The following is a 24,351-nucleotide window of genomic DNA, read 5'->3' on the forward strand; positions in this document are numbered from 1 at the left end:
TGCCCTTAACCAACATGGCCGCTCTGAGGCTTCGGGCTTCGGGCGGCAGAAGGGCCGTCACGTGAAGAGAATTCCGTTCCTTTATTGGCCTTCTCTCCTGGAAGGGCGGGGTACAATAACCCAACCGAGGCCGGCCTTAAAGGGGCCACCGCCGGATCCGCCGGTGGTCGGCCCTCGGGACTGGGCAGGCGGGCGCCGGGTCGAGTTTCTGCCCCTCCCGCGCGGAACGGTGGCGGGCGGGGCCGGCGCCAGGAGGCCGCCTCGCCGGGAGGCTTGGTGACCGCCTGCCGCCGGCCGCCGAGCGACCCGGAGGGGGTTAACCGCGGCCGGGCGCGGACGGGAGCGCGTGAGGCCCCGGAGCGCGAGCCCGGCGCAGCCCGCGGGGGTGCACAGGGGCGCGCGGGAGCGGGGATGGAGGACGGCTTGGCCGGGCCCCGGCACGGGGCGGCGGCGGAGGCGGCCGAGGCGCGAGCGGGGCCCGGGGTGACGCTGCGGCCCTTCGCGCCCCTCTCAGGGACTGCCGAGGCGGACGAGGGCGGCGGCGACTGGAGCTTCATTGACTGCGAGATGGAGGAGGTGGACCTGCAGGACCTGCCCAGCGCCACCATCGCCTGCCACCTGGATCCGCGCGTGTTCGTGGACGGCCTGTGCCGGGTGAGGGCCGCGCAGGGCGGGCCGTCGGGGCGGAGGGCCGACACTTGTTGCCTGGGGAGGCGGCGCGGGTCGCAGCGCCCAGGTCCGGGCCGCGCGTGGGGCGGGAAGGCAGCGACGCCGCCCGGCCGCGGACCCTGCCCTTCCCGGCCGGGGCGTTGGGGAGGCACCCCGAAGGTCCCGGTCCCCGAGCACCCCAGGGGAGCGCGCAGCTCACCGCGGGGTCCCACAGGCTCGCCTGGCCCAGTGTGCGCTCAGGCTGGTGCGACTAGGGGGGCGAATTTGTTCCCCAAGGCGGGGCAGCACCGCCGCCCCCCGCGCTCTCGCCCTCGCCCCGCTTTTACGCGCCGGAGGAGGGGTCACCTCATTTCTAGGGAGGAGGAAACAGACGTTGAGCGGCGACGTGACTCACTGTTCATAAATGGGACGACGTCCCTGCATTCCCAATCTGCACTATTGGAAGAAAAGCCAATGTTTGGGTGAGGATCCGTGGTTGCTCATTATCCAGCGGCTGGCCAGTTTTGGTGGAATGGTGAAGGGGACCATCTTTCAGACCTTTAGATATTGAGTCACGAACCTTGCTCCCTTATGTGAAGGTGGGACATGCCGCCTTCGGGGACACCCAGTACATTGGGAGTCGATTCCCTACCCCCTACTCTCCCCCACCCTTCCCGCAAAATCCACACAATTTAGACACTTTGGAGGGTGAGAGGCCGGTATGAGTAATCAATAATGGTGATGGGGAGGAGGAATTTCTTTCAAATCTGCAGTTATTGTGCAGAATACAATTTGGACAACGTGGACGTCACAGAATGAAACCGGTCTTTGAGAGCTGCCCCATTAGGAGAGCAGCTGTCAAAAAAAGCAGTGCTTTCAGCGCTTGGCTGTGAGTCCACAAATGCTGTCAATGAATTGTAGTTGAAGACTGCTGCCAATACACTACCATTGTGGTGTGCGTAAGTGTCATTTATTTGTACGTCCACTTAGTTTCTGAAAGAAATTACAGTGGCTGTGTGCTTAGGTAAGCTTCCAGGCATGCTTTCTAGAGTAACAATTGTCAGGAACTCAGGGTCTTACTGATTGATCTTCCTCTAAAACCTTTTCCTCTCCATGTAGGCTAAGTGCTAGCCAGCATTTCAGGCCTTTTCCTTAGGAGCCCTAGGCTTTCTGCTAGAACAAGGTCAAGTCACATAAGACAGCACTTAGTTGCAGTGTTGAAGACAGTCCTGAAATTCTGTTACAGGTATATGAAAGTTTGCCCACTGCGCTAGCTATCCATTTTGACAAATATTTATTGAGACTTTGCTATGGGATAGGTACTGTCCTAGGCTCTGAGGCTACATCAGTAAATAAGATACAATAAAATAGCATTTCTGCCTCCAGGGCTGACATTTTTTTAGAAGGGAAACAAACAAAGAAATATCAAATATATCAGAAAGTCATGATGCTATTAGAAAAAGTAAGACTTGGAGGGCAGGAGGAGGGAGGGGAGATCTGGGAGAGGACAGGGAGATTGCTTTTCTCCATAAGATGATCCGGGAAGGTCTTACTGATAGGGTGATATTCTGAGCAGAGACAGTGGGCTAGCATTGGCTCATTGGTGCTTTGCCGTTGATTGAGTGCTTACTATGTTCCAGGTACTGTTTTAGGCCCAGAGGATAGATTGCAGAACACTTTAAGCTCCCTGCTTTCATGGAGCTTAGGATCCAGCGGTTGAGAAGTTAGACAATAGGAAAAGAGCAAGTGAACAAGATCCTTTTGGATGGTGATAAATGCAATGAAGAGACTGAAACAGGTGGATAGAGGGCAAAGGGAGGGGGTTTGGTCAGAGTGGTCAGGTCCTAACGCTATGGGAGTTCAGGAGGTTTTGTGGAAGAGCCGCTGAACTGGGGGGGGCCTGAGGGAGCCAACAAGGGATGTCCAGGCCTGAAGCCATGAGCAACAGCTGGAAGATGGAGCTGGGGGAGGATGTCATGTGCGTGACCAGAACTCGATGGGAGGAGCCGACTGGCAGGAGCTGCAGACTTGAAGGTGTGGGGTTGAGATGCTAAGGCCAGGTATAGGCGGGGAGGAAGTTCCCAGGCTTCTCAGCTCATTGGCAGAACTCAGAGGGCAGCCATGAGGCCAGGGAGCCCCAGCAGTGGAGTCCATAGGTTGGGTCATCCTTTCAGGTCCCGCAGAAGGGCAGAGAATGGCCCTGGGCACAGTGCGGATAACGGGGATTTACACAGAGGAGTCAGCGTGGAGCCACTTGAGATGGTGTGGCCCCGGGAGGCCTCTGCACAGCCTGGACCAGGCTGACAGAAGCTCCCTGGGGAGATGTGTGTGTGGCTGGCATCCCGGCAAAGGGACTAGCAGATGCAGAAGCTCCAGTGCAGGGTGAACTCTGCGTATTTAAAGGACCCGAAGGGTTGCATGAGAGGCAGAGTCTGATGTTGACTGAAGTTGTATAAGCAGCCAGAAGACATCCCATGGAGGGCGTTGGGGCCATGGTAAGGATTCAGGTGTGATTCTAACCACACAGCCTGGTGGAGAATGGCTTTCAGGAGGGAAAGTGGGTGGGTTAGAGAGGAAGCAAGGAGACCTGGGAGGAGGCTGCTGCCATCATCCAGAGGAGACTGGAAGAGAGTGGGACTAGGATGGTGGTATTGGAGATGGAGAATGGGGCAGAGCCTTCATTGTAGCCTCTCCCCTCCATTAGGAGAATCTGGAGCTTCAGAATGGGGGTGAGGGAGGATTGTGCACTAGTGTCCAATTCTAGGGTCCTGTAAGATGTACAGCAATCGGCGAAAACCCAAAAACCAGCTGGGCTAAGGGAGTCCCAGTCTCAGAAGGCAAGTAGCTCTATGCAGTGGGAACCTGAGAGCTAAAGTCACGGCATGTCCTTGGTAAGCCTGGAAAGCAAGTGGACCATTTCTCATTTAGCTGAAACCAGCCTTCTAGGTGGGAAGATGTAGCTTCTGAGGTTTCAACATGGCAGCCTTATTGTTAAGGCTGGGGTGTCACCTTTGGATTGATATAATGTAGGTGTGAGTCTACTCTAGGTTGGTGGTATCTCCCCTTGAGTAGACAGATGATTAAATGCAATGCTGACCAAAGTCCCTGGGGTCTGGCCATCCCCTCCTTAGTCAGTTTGTGGGATCTGGAGAGTGATGGTATAAGGAAAAATGACTGGATTAAACTTCTTTACATATATTCACATGATTCTGTAAGCTTAGCCTTTAAGGAAAGAAAAGGATGAACCTGAACTACAATTCTTTTGAAAATTTACATCGAAAGCTGTTTTGTCACTATAATAGCTTGGCCTGATATGTGAGATTTGTTTTCATTGGCTGGCTCAGTATCAATATTGTAAATACTGTATAATGAATCTGTTAATTAAATGTATTAGAGAGATTCACACTGTTACAAATGAATGAAAAATTCCATTAAAATATGATTATTTTCTGTTTATACAAATATTTGACAAACGTATTCCATTATAGTACTCTTTTTGAGTCTGTTTTTCTATTCTCTTTAGAAAAGCAAAGCAATGCTTTGAACCAGTAATTACATGTGCTTTGAATGGCTGAAAATGGTTAGTTGATTCTCTAGAATAAGAGTTTATTCAGTCGTCATCAAGCTGACCAGGAATTTAAGAGTTCTCAGATAATATTCTGTTCCTTTCCAAGCAGCGAATATAGTTCCGTATAGTAATGGAGACGAATACCGTTTTTTCACTTGTCCAAAATGTGAATGTATGTTTGATTCATAGGGCTTTGCCCAAAGGCTAAGTCAGAAAATTATAGAAAAATTTACTCTTTTCGCTTAAGTAAACTTACTTTAAAAAGAAAAAAACTTAAGATTTGTGATAGATACAGTACTATCATGACTTTCTTTTAATAACAAAATATTCAGGTCAGCATAAAAGGAGTACAAGTGGCATCCTTACGTTCTTTATGTAGTAGAGACCTTTGAGCAGTGCTTCCAACCTTAGCTGGGTGTCAGAATTTCTAGGGAGCTTTGAAAAATTCCCATTTCCAGGCCACTCCAAACCCATTCCAATCTCTGGGGCTGGGAATCGCCTGGAAAGCTCCCCAGGTGATTCTAATTGTTAGTTGAGGTTGAGAACCATTGTGTGAAGTCGCAGGGGTTTGGCCTGACCAGAGGCATCGTTATATCTTAAAAAGGCCACTGAAAATTTAATGAAGTTCCACTTGTAGCCAGATGACTTACCCTTTCTGTGCCTCGATTTCCTAAAATGGGAGCCAGACGCTTGGTCTGCAGGTCTCCTTCTCCTGAGTGTTGTTTGACCCTGTGGCCTGCAGGCAGGGTTACTGGCCGTCCCCAGACCAGGAGATGGGGCATCCCTTCGCCTTAATGGGTGCTGCTCACTCTCCACCCAAACAGCAGATCACACACTTGGCCTCCCAAAACTTGTTTTCTGGTAGACGGGACATCAAGTTGATGATTGAAGTGTTTTGAAGACCTAAGGTGGCCCTGCTGATGAACATAGTTTCCGCTCCTATGGTTGTATATACTTGGCTGTGTTTCTGCCTGTGCCTCTTCCAAGCCACTCTGTCGTAGCATATTGTAAAATGTGACATCCTAGCAGGAGAGTAACAGTTGGGTTCTATTGCACTGGAAAATCCAGGCAGTTTTAGGCCATTTTCACTTTTCACCCTAGTATGAGGGTGAGGCATGCAGTTTCAAAGACTTAAATTATGAATAAAATTTCCCCTTAAACGATCTGATCTCCAATATGGTATGGCTTATTTGGGAACGTTCAGAATGTTGTACATTTTTAAAAGCTACATGTTACATATGTGCGAAGTTTATTTTCATTTATCCACTATTTCCCTAATTTTAGGATTTCTGACTCTTAAATCAGATGTTTTTCACATCCAGAGCTGCTTTTAACCCTCCCCAGCACTCCACCCCCTTACAAGTGCTTGGTTCCCCTCTCAGCTCAATCTGCTGTCACCTTCATTACTCACAGCGTTTTTTCTTCCATAGCAGTAGCTTTAAATGTTACTGCCTGCAACTCCAGGCTTTTCAAGCCTCAGGACAATTACATAAGGGAACAAAAAATGGGCTTTGTGCTAGAGCAGAATAGCTAAAGCAGAGGCTGTTGGTTCCATATTCTTTGTCTCTTTGTTTCTCTCCTTTAAAAAAAACAGGATCCACTCATTTTCATACATATCACCAAGGGGCCTCTTTGCACAGGTCTGTGAGCCCATCACTCTTGGTACAGTGATGGTGACTGTGCACGCATCAGTGTGTGGGGGGTGGGTAGATCCTGGGTGTACATTCTCTATGCAGAACTATTAGGACTCAACTCAAGGATGGTGGGGAAGTGCCGGTCATTTCGAACACTGTTAGGTTGTGAGAGACAATTTTTTCCTTTGTAGATACTAGTCACCATCAAAGCTTGAGAATGCTGATGAGACAGCCGAACACTCTGCTGTGATCTCTTAGTATTAGGAGGCTATACCATGGCAGTAGAAAGTAAAAATGGCTCTTCTTGGGAAAAACAAACATTTTCAAAGTGTAACAGCAGGAGAATATTAATTACCTTAACTCAGACTTTGACACTGGGGAAAGGGTTGGCTTCATGTTGTGTAAATTTCAATCATCATAGAAATTCTTTACTATATTTGATTTAGTTGGGGTGGGGTTGTTTTATTTATTTTCACCTCTAAAGATTTAATTGGGTGCAGTATGCTCACATTCCCCAGTGAGGTCTACTGGGGAATGAAGAGGCTGGGAAGAGGCTGGGAAGCATACTGGTTAAGGCTATGGGTCTTAAGCATGCCTTTCACACTTATGCAGTATGACTCTGGGAAGCTATTTATCCTACCAATGCCTTAGTTTCCCTGCCTGTAAATGGGGCTGTTGATGGTACTCATATCTTACCATACACATAAAATGCCTGTCAGAGTGATTGGGTCATAGTGAATATACAATATAGGTTTGTGTATTGGTTATCTACTGCTGTGTAACAAACGAACCCAACACTTAGTGGCTTAAATAGTAAATGTTAATTATGTCACAGTGTCTGTGGGTCAGAAATTCAGGGACAGCTTAGCCTGGTTCCTCTGCCTCAAAGTCTCTCTCAAAGCTGCAGTAAAGTATCAGCTATTGTTTTATCTGAAGGCTGAACTGAATGAGTGGTATGTACTGCCATGCTCACTCGTGTGGGGGCTGCTGCACCCTCTCCATAGGGTAGCCTGCAGCCTGGCAGCAGGCTTCTCTCAGAGCAAGCCAGATGGAATGGGACCCACTACCTTTTTGTAGTCTAATCTCAGTGATATCCCACCACTTTTGCTGTATTCGATTCCTGAGAAGCAAGTCAGTAAGTGCAAATCACACTCAGGGAGAGGGAATTACAAAAGGGCGTGAATACCAGGATGTGGGGATCCCTGGGAGCCATCCTATAGGCCAGCGGTCCCCAACATTTTTGGCACCAGGGACCAGTTTCATGAAAGACAGTTTTTCCACAGACCAGGGGGCAGGGAGTTAGTTTCGGGATAATTCAATTGCATTACATTTATGGCATACTTTAGTTCTATTATTGTATTATACTATATAATAAAATAATTATACAATTCACCATAATGTAGAATTAGTGGAAGCCCTAAGCTTGTTTTCCTGCAATTAGATGGTCTCTTCTGGGAGTGATGGGAGACAGTGACAAATCATCAGGCATTAGATTCTCATAAGGAGCAACCCAGATCCCTCGCATGCGCAGTTCACAGTAGGGTTCATGCTCCTATGGGACTCTGCTGCTGCCGGAGCTCAGGAGTAATGTGAGTGATGGGCAGCAGCCGTAAATACAGATGAGGCTTTGCTGGCTCGCCTGCAGCGGCTCATCTCCTGCTGTGCAGCTCACTTCCTGACATGCCGTGGACTGGTACTGGTTTGTGGCCCAGAGGTTGGTGACCCTTGCTCTAGGCTGCCTACCACAGTTAGATATTCATTAGTACATTTTTTTCTTTGTAAACTTTTTTGATTTCTGTGGAGCAATCAATGTCTAGAAATGCATATTAAGATTTTTTTCTAAAGCCAGGCATGGTGACTCATTCCTGTAATTCCAACAGTTAGGGAGGCCAGGAGTTCAAGACCAGCCTGGCCAACGTGGTAAAACCCCATCTTTACTAAAAAATACAAAAATTAGCTTGATGCGATGGTGTGTGTCTGTAGTTACAGCTATTCAGGAGACTGAGGCATGAGAATTGCATGAACCCTGGAGGCAGAGGTTGCGGTGAACTGAGATCCCACCACTGCCCTCTAGCCTGGGCTACAGAGCAAGACTCTGTCTCAAAAAAAAAAAAAAAAAAATATGGTGAGCAAATCCAAACGGATCCCTGACATTATTAAAAAGACTTATAAGACTTATTCCGGGTGCTGGGGGGAAGGATTTTTTTCCAATCTGATTTTTTTTTGTCTTAACTTCAGCTACGTAAAAGAATACAGTGTTAGCTGCTGCAGTTTTAACATAAAACACTTCATTGACAGGACTATAGCTAGGTTACTAAGTTTCTAAAGTATTAACAGCAGTTACCCACTGTATTTCTGAACAAAGAACTTGGAAAACTAAACCTTTGGAAAGGTCCAGTACTTTTCCTTTTGTTACTAATTTCAGCAGGTGCTGCATGAAATTCCCATGTGCAATCATAATTATTGCCGAAGAGAGAGGTATTTGAGGTTGGCCTGAATTCACAATTAAGAGACAAACATGTTATTTAATTCAGAAAGAGAATTTTGGATTTTTTTCCCTCAACATAGCAATAGCTTGTCTTATTTTATCACTGTATTAATCTTCTCAGGTTGCCACAACAAAATACCACTGACTAGGAGGCTTGAACAACATAAATGTATTTACCACAGTTCTGGAGGCTGCACGTCTGAGGTCGGGTCCCAGATGGTCCGTTTCTGGTGAGGCGTCTCCTCACCAGATGGCCGCCTTCTCCGTATTGCCATGTGGTCTTTCCTCAGGGTGTGGAGAGAGGAGCAAGCTTTCTGGGTCCCACCCTCATGACTCCTTTAGCCTAATTACTTCCTTAGCGACCACATCTTCAAATAAAGCCATGCTGAGGATTAGGGTTTCCGCATATGGGTTTGTGCTTTATTTTGTATATTAAGTGCCCTATTTATGTAATACATGTCATGGGTGCACCTAGCTGGGGCCAGTGTCACAGGCAGTAAAGGAATTTACCAAGACAGTTGTAGGTAAAGAAAGGCAGATTTATTAGAAAACGTATGAAAATATGTTATAAGAGTGCAACAGACAGCACGGCAGAGAAGGGGCTGTCTGCCCAGAGGCAGGGGTGGAAGGAAGTTTTATATGGCTGTGCTGGAGTGGGCTATGTGCTGAACAGGTCACTGTGCCCAGGGGGTTGTTTGTGATTAGCCATTTCTCAGAATTACTGTTCACTGTTCTCCTCCATCTGGGGCCCATTAGTCATTGTTGCTTACTTATCAGGTCTCTGCAATATGTATCATTTTATCTTTACAAGAACCCTATGTCATAGGTACTGTTATCATCCCCATTCTACAGAAGAGGAATCTCAGGCCAAGTAATCTCACATAGGTCGGGTCACATAAGTAAGGAAGTATTGGTCCCTAGACTCAAACTCAGTTTCAGCTAACTCTAAAGCTTGTGCTGCTCATCGTCTTTTTTTTTTTGACAGATGGAGTCTCACTCTGTCACCCAGGGTGGGGTACAATGACATAGTCTCAGCTCATTGCAACCTCCGCCTCCCAAGTTCAAGTGATTCTCCTGCTTCAGCCTCCTGAGTAGCTGGGATTACAGGCATCTGCCACCATGGCCGGTTGATTTTTGTATTTTTGGTAGAGACTGGGTTTCACCATGTTGACCAGGCTGGTCTCAAACTCCTGACCTCTTGATCCACCTGCCTCAGCCTCCCAAAGTGCTGGGATTACAGGCATGAGCCACCGCGCCTGGCCTTTGCTCATTATCTTAAAGCATGGCATTAATGCAAGTGAATTTTTCATATACCTTTCACATCTCATTTCAATCCTAGGATAGCTCTGTGAAGAGCGTATTTTAATCTACAGGAAACTGAGGTTCACACGAGTTATGATTCTTCTTTTAGTCATGTATATATATTGTGTTCGGGTTCTCTAGGGGGACAGAACTAATAGGATAGATCGATATATATAAAGGAGAGTTAAAGGGGAGCTTATTAAGGAGTACTAACTCAGATGATCACAAGGTGAGGTCTGACATAGGCTGTCTACAAGCTGAGGAGTGAGGAAGCCAGTTCGAGTCCCAAAGTGAAGAACTTGGAGTCTGATGTTTGAGGGCAGGAAGCATCCGCCATGGGAGAAAGATGTAGGCTGGGAGGCTAAGTCAGTCTAGTCTTTTCACGTTCTTCTGCCTGCTTTGATTCTGGCAGCACTGGCAGCTGATTAGATGGTGCCCACCCAGATTGAGGGTGGATCTGACTTTCCCAGCCCATTGACTCAAATGTTAGTCTCCTTTGGCTGCACCCTCACAGACACACCCAGGAACAGTACTTTGCATCCTTCAATCCAATCAAGTTGACACTCGATATCAGCCATCACAGAGATGTAACGGATGTTTGCGCGTGCCAGTGGCGTGCCAGGCATTTGTCACCCTGGTGCTCAGGTGGAGGGCAGTGGCTGGACACTGGCACCAGCCAGACCCAGATTTGAATCCTCGCTCCATCATTTATTCTGCTCATTCATTCATTTATTCAACAAATACCTTTTGGATGCCATCTATGTTCTGAGCACTGTGCTGGTTGCAAAACTAGCTGTGGGACCCAAGGCTGGCAGCCCACTTCCCCAATGTAAGGATGGCACAGCTCTAGACAGATCTTGGTGAATGACAAATACCACCTCTACCTTCATGGAATTCACAGCCCACTTACCCCTTGCTCCCCACACCCTCATAAGGTAAATCAGACTTTTCCAAGTAGGAAGTTACTCAAAAAGAGCTTTTCTTTTTTGAGACGGAGTTTTGCTTTTGTAATCCAGGATGGAGTGCAATGGCATGATCTCAGCTCACTGCAACCTCTGCCTCCTATGTTCAAGTGATCCTCTTGCCTCAGCCTCCTGAGCAGCTGGGATTATAGGCATGCACCACCACACCGCACTAATTTTGTATTTTTAGTGGCAGTGGGATCTCTCCATTTTGGTCAGACTGGTCTTGAACTTCCGACCTCAGGTGATCTGCCCGCCTCAGCCTCCCAAAGTGCTGGGATTACAGGTGCGAGCCATAGCACCTGGCCAAAAAGAGCATTTCTTCAGTGTGATCCTAGTTCTATTCCACACAGCTTCTTTGGCTTCCACCCATACCCTGTCTTGTCCAGCATGTGTCTAGAAAGGGGATAAATTTCAGTCACTTAAACTTTGTGTCTTTCGTTGGTCTTGAAAACGTGCACAGTACTGATCTGAGATGACCCCTGTGTCAGGGAGGATTTAAATGACCCCAGGATGGCTGGGCATAGTGGCTTACACCTGTAATCCTGACACTTTGGGAGGCTGAGGCAGGCAGATCACCTGAGGTCAGGAGCTCAGTACTAGCCTGGCCAACATGCCAAAACCCTGTCTCTACTAAAAAATACAAAAATTAGCTGGACATTGTGGCGCGCACCTATAATCCTAGCTACTTGGGAGGCTGAGGCAGGGAGAATTGCTTGAACCCGAGAGGTGGAGGTTGCAGTGAGCCAAGATCACACCACTGCACTTTAGCCTGGGTGACAGAGCGAGCTCTGTCTCAAAAAAAAAAAAAAAAAAAAAATGACCCCAAGATGGATTCTGTCCAGTTACTGCTTGAAGCTTTGCCAAAAATAGCCTCACAATGCCAGATCACTTGAGTAAAATGTTTCTCAAAACATCTACCAATCATTGAAGACTTTTCCAAATGTCATGATAGCAGTTATTGATTGATAAGGTGACATGTCTCATACCTCTTTGTCCTGGCTTATGTCTGCCATCAAGGAAAATCATTAGTAGCACCTCCTTCTACTCTGAAGCTTGAGTGATAAATTATAATTAGTAATTATACAATCAATTATAGGTCCCCTGTTTACTTAGCACTTAACACTTGTATCTGATATTTTAGGTACATCATCTCTTTGAATCCTTCTTACAACCTTCAGAGACATATACTATTATATCCCCATTTCACACATGAAGGAAACTTCTTCCCCCTTTACAAAAGTAATAATCACCGTGGAATCCTGGGGTAACTGGATGTCTACCTCTGGGGTTCTCAAAGTCCTGAGGCAAGAAGGTCCTTCTGAGGTTGTGCCTTTCGTCTCTTCAGCGAGAGATTTGTGCTGAGAAGAGTGATGAAGTGTCCTCAGGGATGCTCAGTAGATATTGGCAGAACTCAGAAGCAGGTTTTTCTTGTAGCCTGCGGCTTTTTCCTCTGCCCACCTAATTCTCTGCGGAATAATGTTCTCCCCTTTCCCAGCACCATCCAAAAGAACCCAGAGCATACACACCAGGAGGACATTGGGAGGCCAAGCCAGCTGGAACAGGGGTACCCAGTAACATTGCCAGGGAAGGCTGTCCCCAGGCCGCAAGTAGGGGGACTGCCGGAGAGCAGTCTCCAGCTTGTGGAGGGGCCGGAGCGCTAGTCCAATGCTGTTCAAAGACCAGCGGTCGCCACAAGGGGGAAGTCACTTCATGTGTGTTCCGCAGTGGAGCTTGCTGCTTGACTTACCCTTTATTTCAGGCATCAAAGGCAAAGTGCACTTTCAGAAGGGAGAAGTCATGCCTTGTGCTGCAAAGAAGCTATTATTATAAAGATAAGTTTGTAATTGAACGTTTCAAGTGGAGAGACACCCCTCTCCCTCTGGCAGAAACCATGTAGGTGAGAAAGCCGCTTCCTGAGTGGACCTGTTCCCTGCTGCTGGGAGAGCTGCCCGCTTTGTTTAGAATACAAATAGGGGAGCGTGGTCACCTGAAGGGGAGACTTTTGAAAGAAATGACCCTTCTACTCCACCTCTGCCTGGGGTCAAGTTTGTAAAATTATCTGCCACATACTCAGCTTTGTCGCAACTTATTTGGAAGATGACTGAAATTACCAGCATAATTCTGAGAAGAATATGGAATATGAAAAGAATGTCTGCATAAAGAAATACGGAGAGAGGACTCAGATGAAAACACTTTATTTTAGAGATAATGGGAATTTTCTGAGCGGGCTTCAGATATTAGGTTACTCAGTAGATTACTTTGAGAAGGAAAAGCTTTCGCTGGTAGGCAGGTTACCTGGATGATTCCAGAATTACCACCACTCTGGTCAAGCAGTAATAGTGTTCTGGGCTGGAGTCACGATTCTGGGGAATTTGCACAGCTTCACTCACATCCATCCCAATGTGTGGATCTCAGGTGGTCTGGGTCCACAACAGTAAAACTCCTGTGCAGCCCCTCAAAACTGACCAGCCTTCAGAAACATTCTCTGTATTACAGTTCATGAACTGCCTGGAAACACCTTCAGGTGATTGGAAAGTGATTCAGGGGTCATTTGTATTGGTATCTCTTTCTAGAATAGCCAAATTCACGATGTATCTTTGAAACTAGATACGGGGTGAAATGGGGTGGGGGCAGAGAGCTTGTTTGTTGTGGGGGTGACTTTCCACATTTAGTGGAAGGAGTGGTTATGCAGAGGCAGCACAGAGCATTACGTGTTGCATTCGTGGCATGGAATGAAGTGGACCCAGCTGGCCGCCTTCAGGGCTGTGCCTCGGATTCTGGGCATCTTCAGCTTTGTGTCTCTAAAGAGGTCTAGATGTTGGCTCACTAGGAGGCTGTGAGAATTGCATGTATGGTAACGTTTGTGATCGTATCGAGGACAGGAGATACTCAGAAAATATTTTTTTAGTCCTTATCAAGGATCTTGTTCTAATGTCAATGAATATGTTGCTACAGGTTTTATATTAGGTCATCATTTAATTTTTGCTTATTGTCCTGTGCATTTATTTTCTTTTTCCCACGTGCAGGTTTTCTTACTGCTTATTAATCTTAGTTTCATGTCCCAGCTGAGAGTGTAGCACATGTGAAGGTGTGTATACCTACGCTTGTGATCACTCTTATCTCTGAATGCCGAATGGTTGCCCACCCTTCTTTATGGACAGATACCCACCTTAGTTTAGAGTTGTTCCTGTTAAACTACAGCACTGTACAGCAGTCAGGAGGGTCAGCCTGGATTCAAATCCCAGCTCTGCCAGCAACCAGCTGTATGACCTTGGACAAGTTAATTTACTTGCCCAAGGTCACACACTTTGGTCTCTGCACTTTGGTCTCCTGGTTTTTAAAATGGGATTATAAAAGCCCCTACCTCCTGGGGTTGTGGTGTGAGGATGAAAGGATGTAATACAAATAGAGGGCTTAGAATAATATCAGGCTCATAGTAAGTGTTTAGTACGAGTTGGCAATTTTATTAAAATGTAGAGATTACAGTGTTTATATTGCTTGCAGCTGCTTAACCTGTTCCTGGGACAGTGCCTGCCACATAGTAGGCACTTAATAAATATTTGTGTATCAGTGGAAGTAAAACACTATCACGAATGTGAAAATATAAATAGTAGGCTTTATTTTCCCGGGAGTAACGGGCGCTTTCAGAAACTGCATGCATTTTTTCAGGCCAGTGGGTTCTGCAGCTTAAAAATTGTGCAGTGGTGTGTGCCTGCATGCATGCATGTTTGTGAACACTTATGCACATATTATGAAATGAACAGATTTAGATGCTGAATATTCAGAATACCGTACCACCATATATGCTACGCCAGAAGGCTAGCACGGCTTATTAACGCTTATACATGCTTAGAAAAACCTGTATTAGTTTCACAATAGTATGTTGAGACTTTACTGAAAGGATGTTTTAATATGAAATGAGCTTTGCTACAAAGTTGCAAACAAGACTCTAAATACTGTTTTGAAAATAAATCTCAACATAATGAATATGAAAGCCTCATGAACTGTAAAGCATAAAAGTCATTATTATTGAAGAAAGAAATCCTGAGCTACTTAGCACAATTTCAAATAAAAATCTTGTAATTGAGAAACAAATGCTAATGCTTGGTGGTGAGGTTTTTCTCCTGTCTCCTCACCTCCTTTCCTTTATCTCCCTCTCTCCTGCTCTTCCCCATTTCCTCCGTTCTCCCTTCTCTCTCCTGGTTCCTAGAATGCCTTTTAGAGGAAAAACAGACCTTTTCAGAAATACATTGTCATTTGCTAAAGCTCCACCTATTGCACCAGCCAGCCCCAGCTCCCTACTAGGAGGTGGCTGGTCATTCTTTGCTGTATCTTGCCTTAAGAGGGCAAAATTCACTTGTGATAGTTCCTGTCTCTGAATACTGCCCTGGTTTCCAACAGATTATGCTGGAGAAGATGACCTTTCTTAATGAAAGTATGCAGCACCCTGCTGTGCTTTTAATTAAATGAACCAACGTTTCAAAACGTGATTCTCAGCCCTGCAGCAGCGTGTCACCCAGCAGTCTGTCCCCAGTGACGGTACTGTGAGCCACCTGTGTCATAGGGAGGGACCAGGGGACTGATGATCAGAGTGAAGGGCTTTAGCATGGAGTGATCTGGACTCATGGTTGTTGGGGCCAGTTCTCTGTGCCTTAGTTTCAGGGTCACATATCCCTTGTCTGCCCTTATAGCCAGAGAACACAACATAGCCATTACAAGCTGACTTAAGCAGAAAGTTACTGACCAGCTGCAATAAGTCTACACGGTCTTGCCCAGGAGGCTATTTAATGGCATTGGGGAGACATGTCTGAAGAGCACGACTGTTAGTAAGTACCATTTACTGATAGTAAGCACCAACTATAGATTGTCACATTCGTTAGGTGATTTTTTTTTATGACCAACTGTTACTTTGATAGTTCATTACTCCTCAAATCAAGAGGCCTAATTAACTAGCAAAGTAATAGGTGGTACTTCGTCCTCAAACCTTCGTCAGGGATAGCCTCTGTTGAGTGTATGTGTGCCCTTTCACACACGTGTATAAACATACGTGGTGTGTATGGAAAGATAAATGCATTTAAATACATACCATCTGCATGTTTACATTACATAGTATTAGATTGAATACTACATTTTGCTACTTGGCTTTTTGACATGCTGTGGACATCTTGTCAGTAGACTCAATGCATTTCCTTTTTTTGAGACAGGGTCTCACTCTTGTCACCCAGGCTGGAGTGCAGTGGTGTGATCTCGGCTCACTGCAACCTCCACCTGTCGGGTTCAAGCAATTCTCCTACCTTGGCCTCCTGAGTAACTGGGATTACAGGCACTGGCCACCACGCCTTGCTCATTTAATGCATTTCTTTTGATGACTACCTGGTGATTCATGATTAGATCATAACACAATTCAACCAGCCGTTCCTGTTGATTGTCATTTAGGTTGTTTCCAGGTTTTTTCCCTATTATAAATCACGCTGCAAACAGCATTCTTTGTTTCCTTATGTAAATGTATTTGTAAGATACATTGCTAGAAGTGGAATTTCGGAGCCAGAAGGTATGGTTACTTCACCTTTTGATATGTGCTGTCAGTTTGCCCTGCACACTGTTTATACTGATGTATTTACACCAGCATTGCAGAGTTCCTCTCTCCCCACCTTCGTGTCGCCACTGGGGATTAGAAATCATTTTGAATCGATTTTCAAAATTTTCAAAATGTCCAGTATCTTTGATAGGTGCAAATAGTATCTCCCTGTTTGAATTTGCTTCTCCTTAATTAGGAACAAAGCTGACCATCTTAATATGCTTATTAGTCAGTTGTGGCTGTTTTCCTCTGTAAACTGATTGTGTATGTCTTGCGCTACTTTTCCGGTGAGTTTGTTGTCTGTACTTAGGAATATGTAAGTTGTTTGCTTATTAAGGAAATTAGTGCCTTACTGCATGTGTTACAGATATTTTCTCCAGTTTGCCATTTGATTTTATGGTGTTTTTACCCCATGGAAATTTTTAGTATTTTTATTTGTGGTTCAGATGCAGAAATTTTGCCTTTCTTTCTCCTGAGGTTGTCTCATACCTGGGCCAAGATGTCTAGGAGTAGGTTTTCTTCTAGAACTTTTACATTTTTGTTTTTGCTGTTTGCCTTTAATTCACTAGATGTTCTGGGATGAGGAGTGAGTTAGATTCTAGTTTTCTTGTTTGCTTGTTACCTGTGGGGTGTTCCAATGTTGTTTACTAAGCAGTGCTCTTTCTTCAAAGATTTGAAATACTACCTAAATGGTCAAATGGACTCTTCTATCAGGATTCTTCTGTTGACCCTTTTGTTCATTTCTAAGCTAGTTTCATACTGTTTTCATGACTGTGACCTAACCTTTTAGCCTTATTTAATAATTAATAGGGTGAATTCTCCTGTTCTTCTTTTTCAGTTTTTATTTTCTTGGCTAGTGTCATTTCGTTATTCTTTGGAAACTCCAGAAGCATTCTGTTACTTTCAAACTATCCTTGGTTCCCTTACAAGAAAGAAAATGAAAATGGAACATCCAAACCCATTGATATTTTGAGTGAGATTGCTTTGGGTTTATAGAGTTACTTAGGGAGAGTTGACATCTTTACATCTTAAGTTCCTATAGTGTTATTCTACTTATGTAAGTCATCTTTTATGCTACTCGGCACGGGGTTGAAGTTTTCTTTATATAGACCATATTTCTTTTCTTTCTTTCTTTTTCGTTTTCTTTCTTTTTTTTTTTTTTTTTTTGAGATGGAGTCTCACTCAGTCACCCAACCTATAGTGTAATGGTGCCATCTTGGCTCACTGCAACCTCCGCCTCTTGGGTTCAAGCAGTTCTCTGCCTCAGCCTCCCAAGTAGCTGGGATTACAGGTGCCCGTCACCATGCCTGGCTGATTTTTGGAGCCTATGTAAGGTTGAGGTAAGGTTTCCCCAACTTGGCCAGACTGGTCTTGAACTCCTGACCTCATGATCCACCTGCTTCAGCCTCTTAAAGTACTGGAATTATAGGTGTGAGCCACCACACCCAGCCGACCCTATCTATTTCTTTATTTTGTATTTATGCTTTAGATTCTTCAATATGAACATTTTTATGTAAATATAAGAAATTATTTTAAAATGGGATTTTAAAATTACACTTATTTTTACATCTATATAGAGAAAATTATTTCTGTGTATTAACTTTGTAACCAACCACCTGTACTAAAGCCTCTGAGTATTTCTAATAGTTGATTCCTTTGCATTTTCTAGGTATAAAATCGTATCACCTGCAAAGAACGATGGTTTTTCCATCTTGTTTATAATATTCCAAATGGCATTTCAACATTAAATTATAGAGGCAGCAGATGGGCATTCTCATCTTATGGAAACATGCTAGCCTTTCACCACTGACAGTAGCTTGGGTGTGGCAATATGGTATTTTATCTCACCTGCAGGTATGTTGATGACTTTCCCTGTTACAGACCTACTTACCCCACAGGCACATCCAGCTTTCTTTCATTGCTTTTACATAGGCTCCAAGCTGACACCCAATTATTCTTTAAAGAAGCGGCTTCCCGAATGTTCTGTGAGCCATGTCTCCATCTGCACAGTCTTGATGCTGCCCCGAGGAGAACTCTCTAGGGTCATGGGAATGTCCTGTATCTTCGCTGTCCATTGCAGGAACCACTGGCCACTTGTGGCCACTGAGTGCTTGAAATGTGGTGGATGTGACTGAGGGACCAAACTTTTAATTTTTTTTCATTATAATTAATTTTTATTTAAATTGTCACATGTTATTGAGCACTTTAAATGTAGCTAGTACTACCGAGGGATGTTTACTTTTAATTAATTTTCATTGAAATAGCCTCATGGGGCTGGTACCTGCAGAATTGGGCCGCATGGGTCCCTTACTCATTCATGGAAGGGTAAGATATGAGTGCGAGAAAGGCTCTGGTGGACCAGGCACAGCGGGTCACGCCTGCAATCCCAGCACTTTGGGAGGTCGAGGCAGGCGGATCACAAGGGCAGGAGATAGAGACCATCCTGACCTACATGGTGAAACCCTGTCTCTACTAAAATACAAAAAAAATAGCCAGGCGTGGTAGTGCACACCTGTAGTCCCAGCTACTCACGAGGCTGAAGCAGGGGGAATTGCTTGAACCCGGGAGGCAGAGGTTACAGTGAGCCGAGATCATGCCACGGCACTCCAGCCTGGTGACAGAGTGAGACTCTATCTCAAAAAAAAAAAAAAAAGAAAAGAAAAGAAAGGCCCTAGTGGGCACTCACTGTGCCCAGAGACACTGACATTGGACCCACGTCACACAGCATGTTCATGACGATACTGAAACTGGCAGCCAGGATTCTCACTCTTTGTCTCAAGCATGTGTCACTGTCCGACCCCTATTTTACTCCTCACCTCCCATTTCCCTTCTGTAAATGATCACCGAATTCCCAGTGTGTGCAGACCAATGCACCACGCAGCAAACAGTCCCAAGCCTCGCGGACTCCTTCCCTAGCGTGGGTCCAGCCAGTGGCTGCGCAGTTGTTGAGTTTTCAGCCAAGCTCCCTCACTCACAGTGCAAAGGTTTTTGCAAAATAAAGGCAGGGAGGCAAAGTCCCCAGCCGTGTGTCGGGTGGAAAGCACCCCAAGGCACTGCGTTGGTATTCCCCCATCATCAGGAAATGCCCGTCCTGGTCTGAGTATATTTTCTAATCCTTCTAACAGAAGACTTTCTACATCGTCTGTATGGCAGTAGGGGTTGCTCCTGTCCCTGTGACTGCTCTAAACCTTACGAGAACTCAGCCTGACGTGGTCAGGGAGCGGACAGGGGAATATAGAAAGCAAAGCCTTGAGAAGGCGCTCAGCTGACGCTCCAGCGGACAGAGGCTCTCAGTCATGAAGGAGCCACAGCCTTGCTTGTGCGTCACTTTGAGTTCTTCCTACTTTAGCCAACTCTCTCTCCCTGGTGAAGGGGTTCCCTGCATCAGTCTCTGGGCCCCTGTGGGTCTCCTCAGCCTTCCCTTCCAGTCGGTCACACGAAGGAAGCAGGAGGGAACCACACTACAGACTTGGCTTTTTCTGGAGGGCAGGAAGGCTTCTGCTTACACTAGAGGTCACCTGTTGGAGCTTAGAGGTTAAGAATGCCAGGCACTTGGGCTTCCTCCTGGCACTACTACTCTCTGGTAGCATGGCCATGGGTGCCTCAGTTTGCCCACTTATAAGATGGGGCTCGTAAAAGCCATCTCACAGGGCTCTGGGGATGAGGACATGAGTCTACCTTCCACAGATGTCAACACTGATCCACACTGAGGTGTCTCATTTACCTGCACGGAGGGCAGGTGACCTCCAGGCAGGGATCCCTCTGCTCCTCAGGGAGCATCCTTGAGGCAGCCTTATTTGGGGAGCATGGCCTGCTGATGGACTTTGTGGGTGGCCCCAGAGTCCCTTTTTCACAGCTGGATCACATGTATGTCCTGCCCCTGCCAAGGGTCCCCAGCTCCTTGGGGCAGCCTGTCCAGCCTGCCCAGTGGCCCCCATCAGAGCCGTCCAGGCAGTGTGTTAGCAGGTGTTGGGAGCAGTGCCCTTCCAGTGGCTAGCAAGGGCAGTGCACCTGCCTGGATCTGCTGCCAGTGAAGAAGTCAGCTCCTCAGGTGGGACAAGGTCCCTGACCCTCCTGGGAACCTGAACAGATTCCATAGTTTTCCTTTCTCAGCATGGCTTCTGCGCTGGTTTACATAACAGCAGCAACCTGCAGAGCCCGGCTCCAGGGCTCACTCCCAGACACTGAAGTCTGTGATGACTAGATGGGTCTGTACACTGTTAGCAGAGAGACAGTAATTTGCTCAAAGGTCAAACTCAGCTTGATTTAGAACACAAAAATACTAGGATTCTGTTCTTTCTGCAGATGTTGCTCCTGTATTTTTCATGGTCAAGGAAAAGCCCTGAAGCACTTTCTTACAGCATAAGAGCTAGGTGATTTTTCCTCCTTTTTTGGTGACCCTCTTTTTTTTTCTGCATCACAGCACATCCCCAGATGGGAAAAGGCTATGATGAATTTCTCCCACCATTTATATCACACTCACTATATGCCAGTCACTAGAGCATGTGGTTTCCAGGTGTGTATGTAAGGAAATGCTCTTAGTGCCTTTCTTCTGTGTCAGGCACTGTTTTCCATCATGTTTATCCTCTGCCAGATGCTGCCTTAAGTACGGCACTGCCCAGAAGTATGAACACATTTCATCCTTGCATAAACCCTGTGAAGCCAATACTATGACTGTCCCCATTTTATGGATGGAGTCACTGAGGCATCTGGAGGTGAAGTAACTTGCCCATGTTGCACAGCTACGTTGGGGGAGGAGGCAGGATTTGAACCCAGGCTGTCTTATTCCAGAGTTTGCTTTCTTAACCACTACCCATGCTCCCGGCCACCCAGGATCCCTGTGAGGTATGCACTTGTTATGATTCCATTTTACAGTGAAGATGCCGAGGCCTGGAGAGTTTGTATGGGGGCCAGTGCCTGCCTGGGATTCCAATGCAACACCTGCAGGTCTGACCCCTAACACTGACTCCCCCTGTGCACCTGGCCCATTGGTTATTGTCATTTCTGAGCACCTGAACCATGCCTCATCCAGTGCTCCTCACATTATGCCTGTCAAATTCAACCAACTGGCTTAGGACCTGGGACTCCCCTAAAGGGGTACCTTCTACCCTTCTTTTGTTGCCCAGGCCGGAGTGCAGTAGTGTGATCTTGGCCCACTGCAACCTCCACCTCCCAGTTCAACCAGTTCACTGCCTCAGCCTCCTGAGTAGCTGGGATTACAGGTGCCCTCCCCCACCACACCTAGCTAATTTTTGTATGTTTAGTAGAGATAGGGTTTCACCATCTTGGCCAGGCTGGTCCTGAACTCCTGACCTCGTGATTCACCCACCTCAGCCTCCCAAAGGGCTGGGATTAGAAGCGTGCGCCACTTTGCCCAGCCTCCACCCTTCTTTTATGAATCGTTCTCATTTTCTTCAGCTGTGTCTTTGACTGCAGATTATTATATCTTCCATTTGCTTATTTACTGATTCTGTTTCCTCTTGTGAATTGACTGTTCATATCCTTTGCCCATTCAGCTCTCAGACTGTTTATTTTACATAGATCTGCTTTCTAACTCAAGAGTCATGACAGGAACTCCTCTAATATCATCCATCAACATGTAACATTTTTGTCCCCTTTCTGTTTCGCAACAACTCTGAAAATAATTACTTGCCTATACTGTTAAATAAGAGGGTAAGAATGTGATTTCATCCATCCCTTATGCCTCCAGCCCCAGAATAAAAAAAAAGAAAGAAAGAAGTGGAAACTAACCATTTTTTTCTTACACATCCTATAGAATTTCTAAGTCAGTCTGGAGCAGTGAGCACCCAAACATAGCTCACTTCTTTAGACAGAGCACCTGCTCTTTGAGGCAGGGACTGCACCTGGTTCTGTTTTCCAGATATTTTTTCACTTATTTCCTAAACCTTTTTCCTATTCTGGAAACCATGTATACCCTTTCCCCACACATCAGCTGGCCCAGCAGCCAGAGCCTCAGCCCCACGTCCCAACGCCTTGAGATCCAGCCCCTTAGTCTCTGGGAGGCCAGCACGTGCGCTATCAGCAGGCACAGGTGTTCTGAGTCAGGCTGTCCCATGCCCCCTCCTGTGACTAAGAGACAGGCCAAGTGGGTCCATGCATAAGAGCTCTTCCCGTAAATGCAAAAGGTGGCAGGTGTGCTAGCCTTATTTGGCATTCCTTCATAATTTTGTGAAAGGGTGGCACTTCTGTCTGTGTCATATAAGCCAAGTCTTTTTCATAAAGATTTAATTATTTGATCATTCGTAATGATATATTGAGAGGGTTGGAGGAGGATGAGCTTTACATATGTTGAGAACAGTTGTGCTTATTCTGGTAGCTCCAGGCACTCCGTAACCTGTGGTTGGGTGAAGTCTAGTTAGTATTATGTTGAAACACATGAAATTGCCAGTACTTGAACATTTTTGATGAAAAGTATTGGTGCGTCACTATTGTGTTCCCCTCTGTGATCAGGTTTTTCTTATAAGACCATCTTATAGTGATCTTCTTTGTAACTAAAGCAAGATTTCATGGAAACATCATGAAAGATCCTAGTCTGCATAGACTCGAGGTCAAATTTTATTATCCAGGTGAGGAGGATTTAATTCATGTCAGAGCAAAGGCAGGCAAATAGTAATTTTTAATACTGCACAGCATTGGTACATAACCACTGTCCTCACAGGTGTTCTGTACTGAAGCCCTTGTGGGTACCCAGAGTCTAGTTCCCCATCCTCTTTCCTTCTGCTCCCACATGTGCTTAGAAGAACCTCCAGTGTGGTCCTTTCCCACACCCTCCTGGTGTTCCAATTAAGTAAAGCCATTGAGGTCTTCCTGCAGTTGTAGATTGATATCTCTGAATAATTAATCACGAGAGAACATAGACCTTGTATAGGAAAATCTGGCCAGAAACAAGACAGCTTCAGCCAAGAAATATTTTTCTTGGAATCACAAAACACAATAAACAGATGACTGGGTTCTGTTCCCATTTGAAGGGAACATAAATCAACATGGGTTTATTCATAAATGATTCTCCTCTTACAGACTGGAGTCCTGGCGTGGAGTAAAGGCAGGCACGAAGATTGCTCCAGGAAGGGGGCTCCAGGGAAGAAGGAGGTCAGGGATTTGTGTGGGTGTGTGAGGGTCAAAATTGCCCATGATATGAATTTGCCATCTAATCCTAGTGCTGGGAAAATGGGACTGTGCTCCCCTCTGCTTTTACTGTAATCACCTCCTGACCAGTGTTTATGTTCAAAGAACAGCAGCCTAGTCCTGATCCTTGGGGTTTATCACAGCTTTTTTTAGCCCAATCAGAGGACAGTGCCAAAAGGGTGTGCGTGTGTGGTGGGTGCTATCATCAGGAACTCATGGGAGCTGTACTGTTACAGGGGTGTGTCTGAGCCCAGCGTGGCATTGCACGCAGATCAGGGCAGAGGGTAGTCCTGATGCCAGGTGCCCAGGTGGGCTTTGAGGCTGAGTGCTGCCCTTTCTTTCCAGAATGGAAGTTCAGACACAAGTGCATTTGTGTCATTTCCTCAGGTTTTCTGGCTCCCCATCATTTTCCTTTCATCTGTCTAAACCCAAGCACAGGGAGTTTCGATAAGACAGATCTGAGATGCTGGCCGGGTGCGAGGGAGGGGACGAGTCTTTATCTCATTTGTTGGCACCTTTCCTCCCAGCTTTATTAAGCTTTAACTGACCAATTGAACTGCGTCTATTTAATGTGTGCATGCGATCAGAAATGCGTGGTTACCGAGAAATGACTGCCACAATCAAGTTGGGGAACACGTCTTGATGGCACTTTTTAGAGTTCAAATCCCAGCCATGTTGCAGTTTGCTACGTGACCATTTATATTGTAATTTGGGTGGGGCAGGGAGGATTGGTGCAATGGGATGATGGCCAAGTTCCCCAAGCCCGTGTAAAATAATGGATATTTCGATATTAGCACAACACATGGATCCACCATGTGAGGATCTCAGAGTCCTTTGTCTGGATAAATTTAATCGTAGAATTAGAATCCAGTGGCAGTTTAAGAGACTTCATGTGAGCTCTGCTTAGTCTTAAAATAGTTGCACTCCAAGCTCAGCTTTACTTTTCCTCCACTTTATTCTGATCCTCCAGGGTTTCTCATGTCCCACGGAGTAGAAGGCATCCCTAGCATGGTTGGCCCAGC

At 46.0% G+C, this 24,351-nt stretch overlaps 1 protein-coding gene across 2 annotated transcripts in view; it reads left to right on the forward strand.

Annotated features, from left to right (window-relative positions):
* The first annotated feature begins 226 nt into the window (after nucleotides 1–226).
* The window catches only part of RCAN1 (regulator of calcineurin 1), a 96,628-nt gene continuing 72,503 nt past the window's right edge, over nucleotides 227–24,351 (forward strand). For both annotated transcript variants that reach the window (XM_032276952.1, XM_032276950.1), the window contains exon 1: nucleotides 227–654. In XM_032276952.1, coding sequence (XP_032132843.1) covers nucleotides 412–654 — 243 coding nt within the window. In that variant the 5' untranslated portion in view covers nucleotides 227–411. The remainder of the gene's footprint in view (nucleotides 655–24,351) is intronic.

This window comes from Sapajus apella, unplaced genomic scaffold, assembly GCF_009761245.1.
Source record: "Sapajus apella isolate SASKATOON/1434 unplaced genomic scaffold, GSC_monkey_1.0 scaffold8, whole genome shotgun sequence".
Taxonomy (NCBI): Eukaryota; Metazoa; Chordata; class Mammalia; order Primates; family Cebidae; genus Sapajus; species Sapajus apella.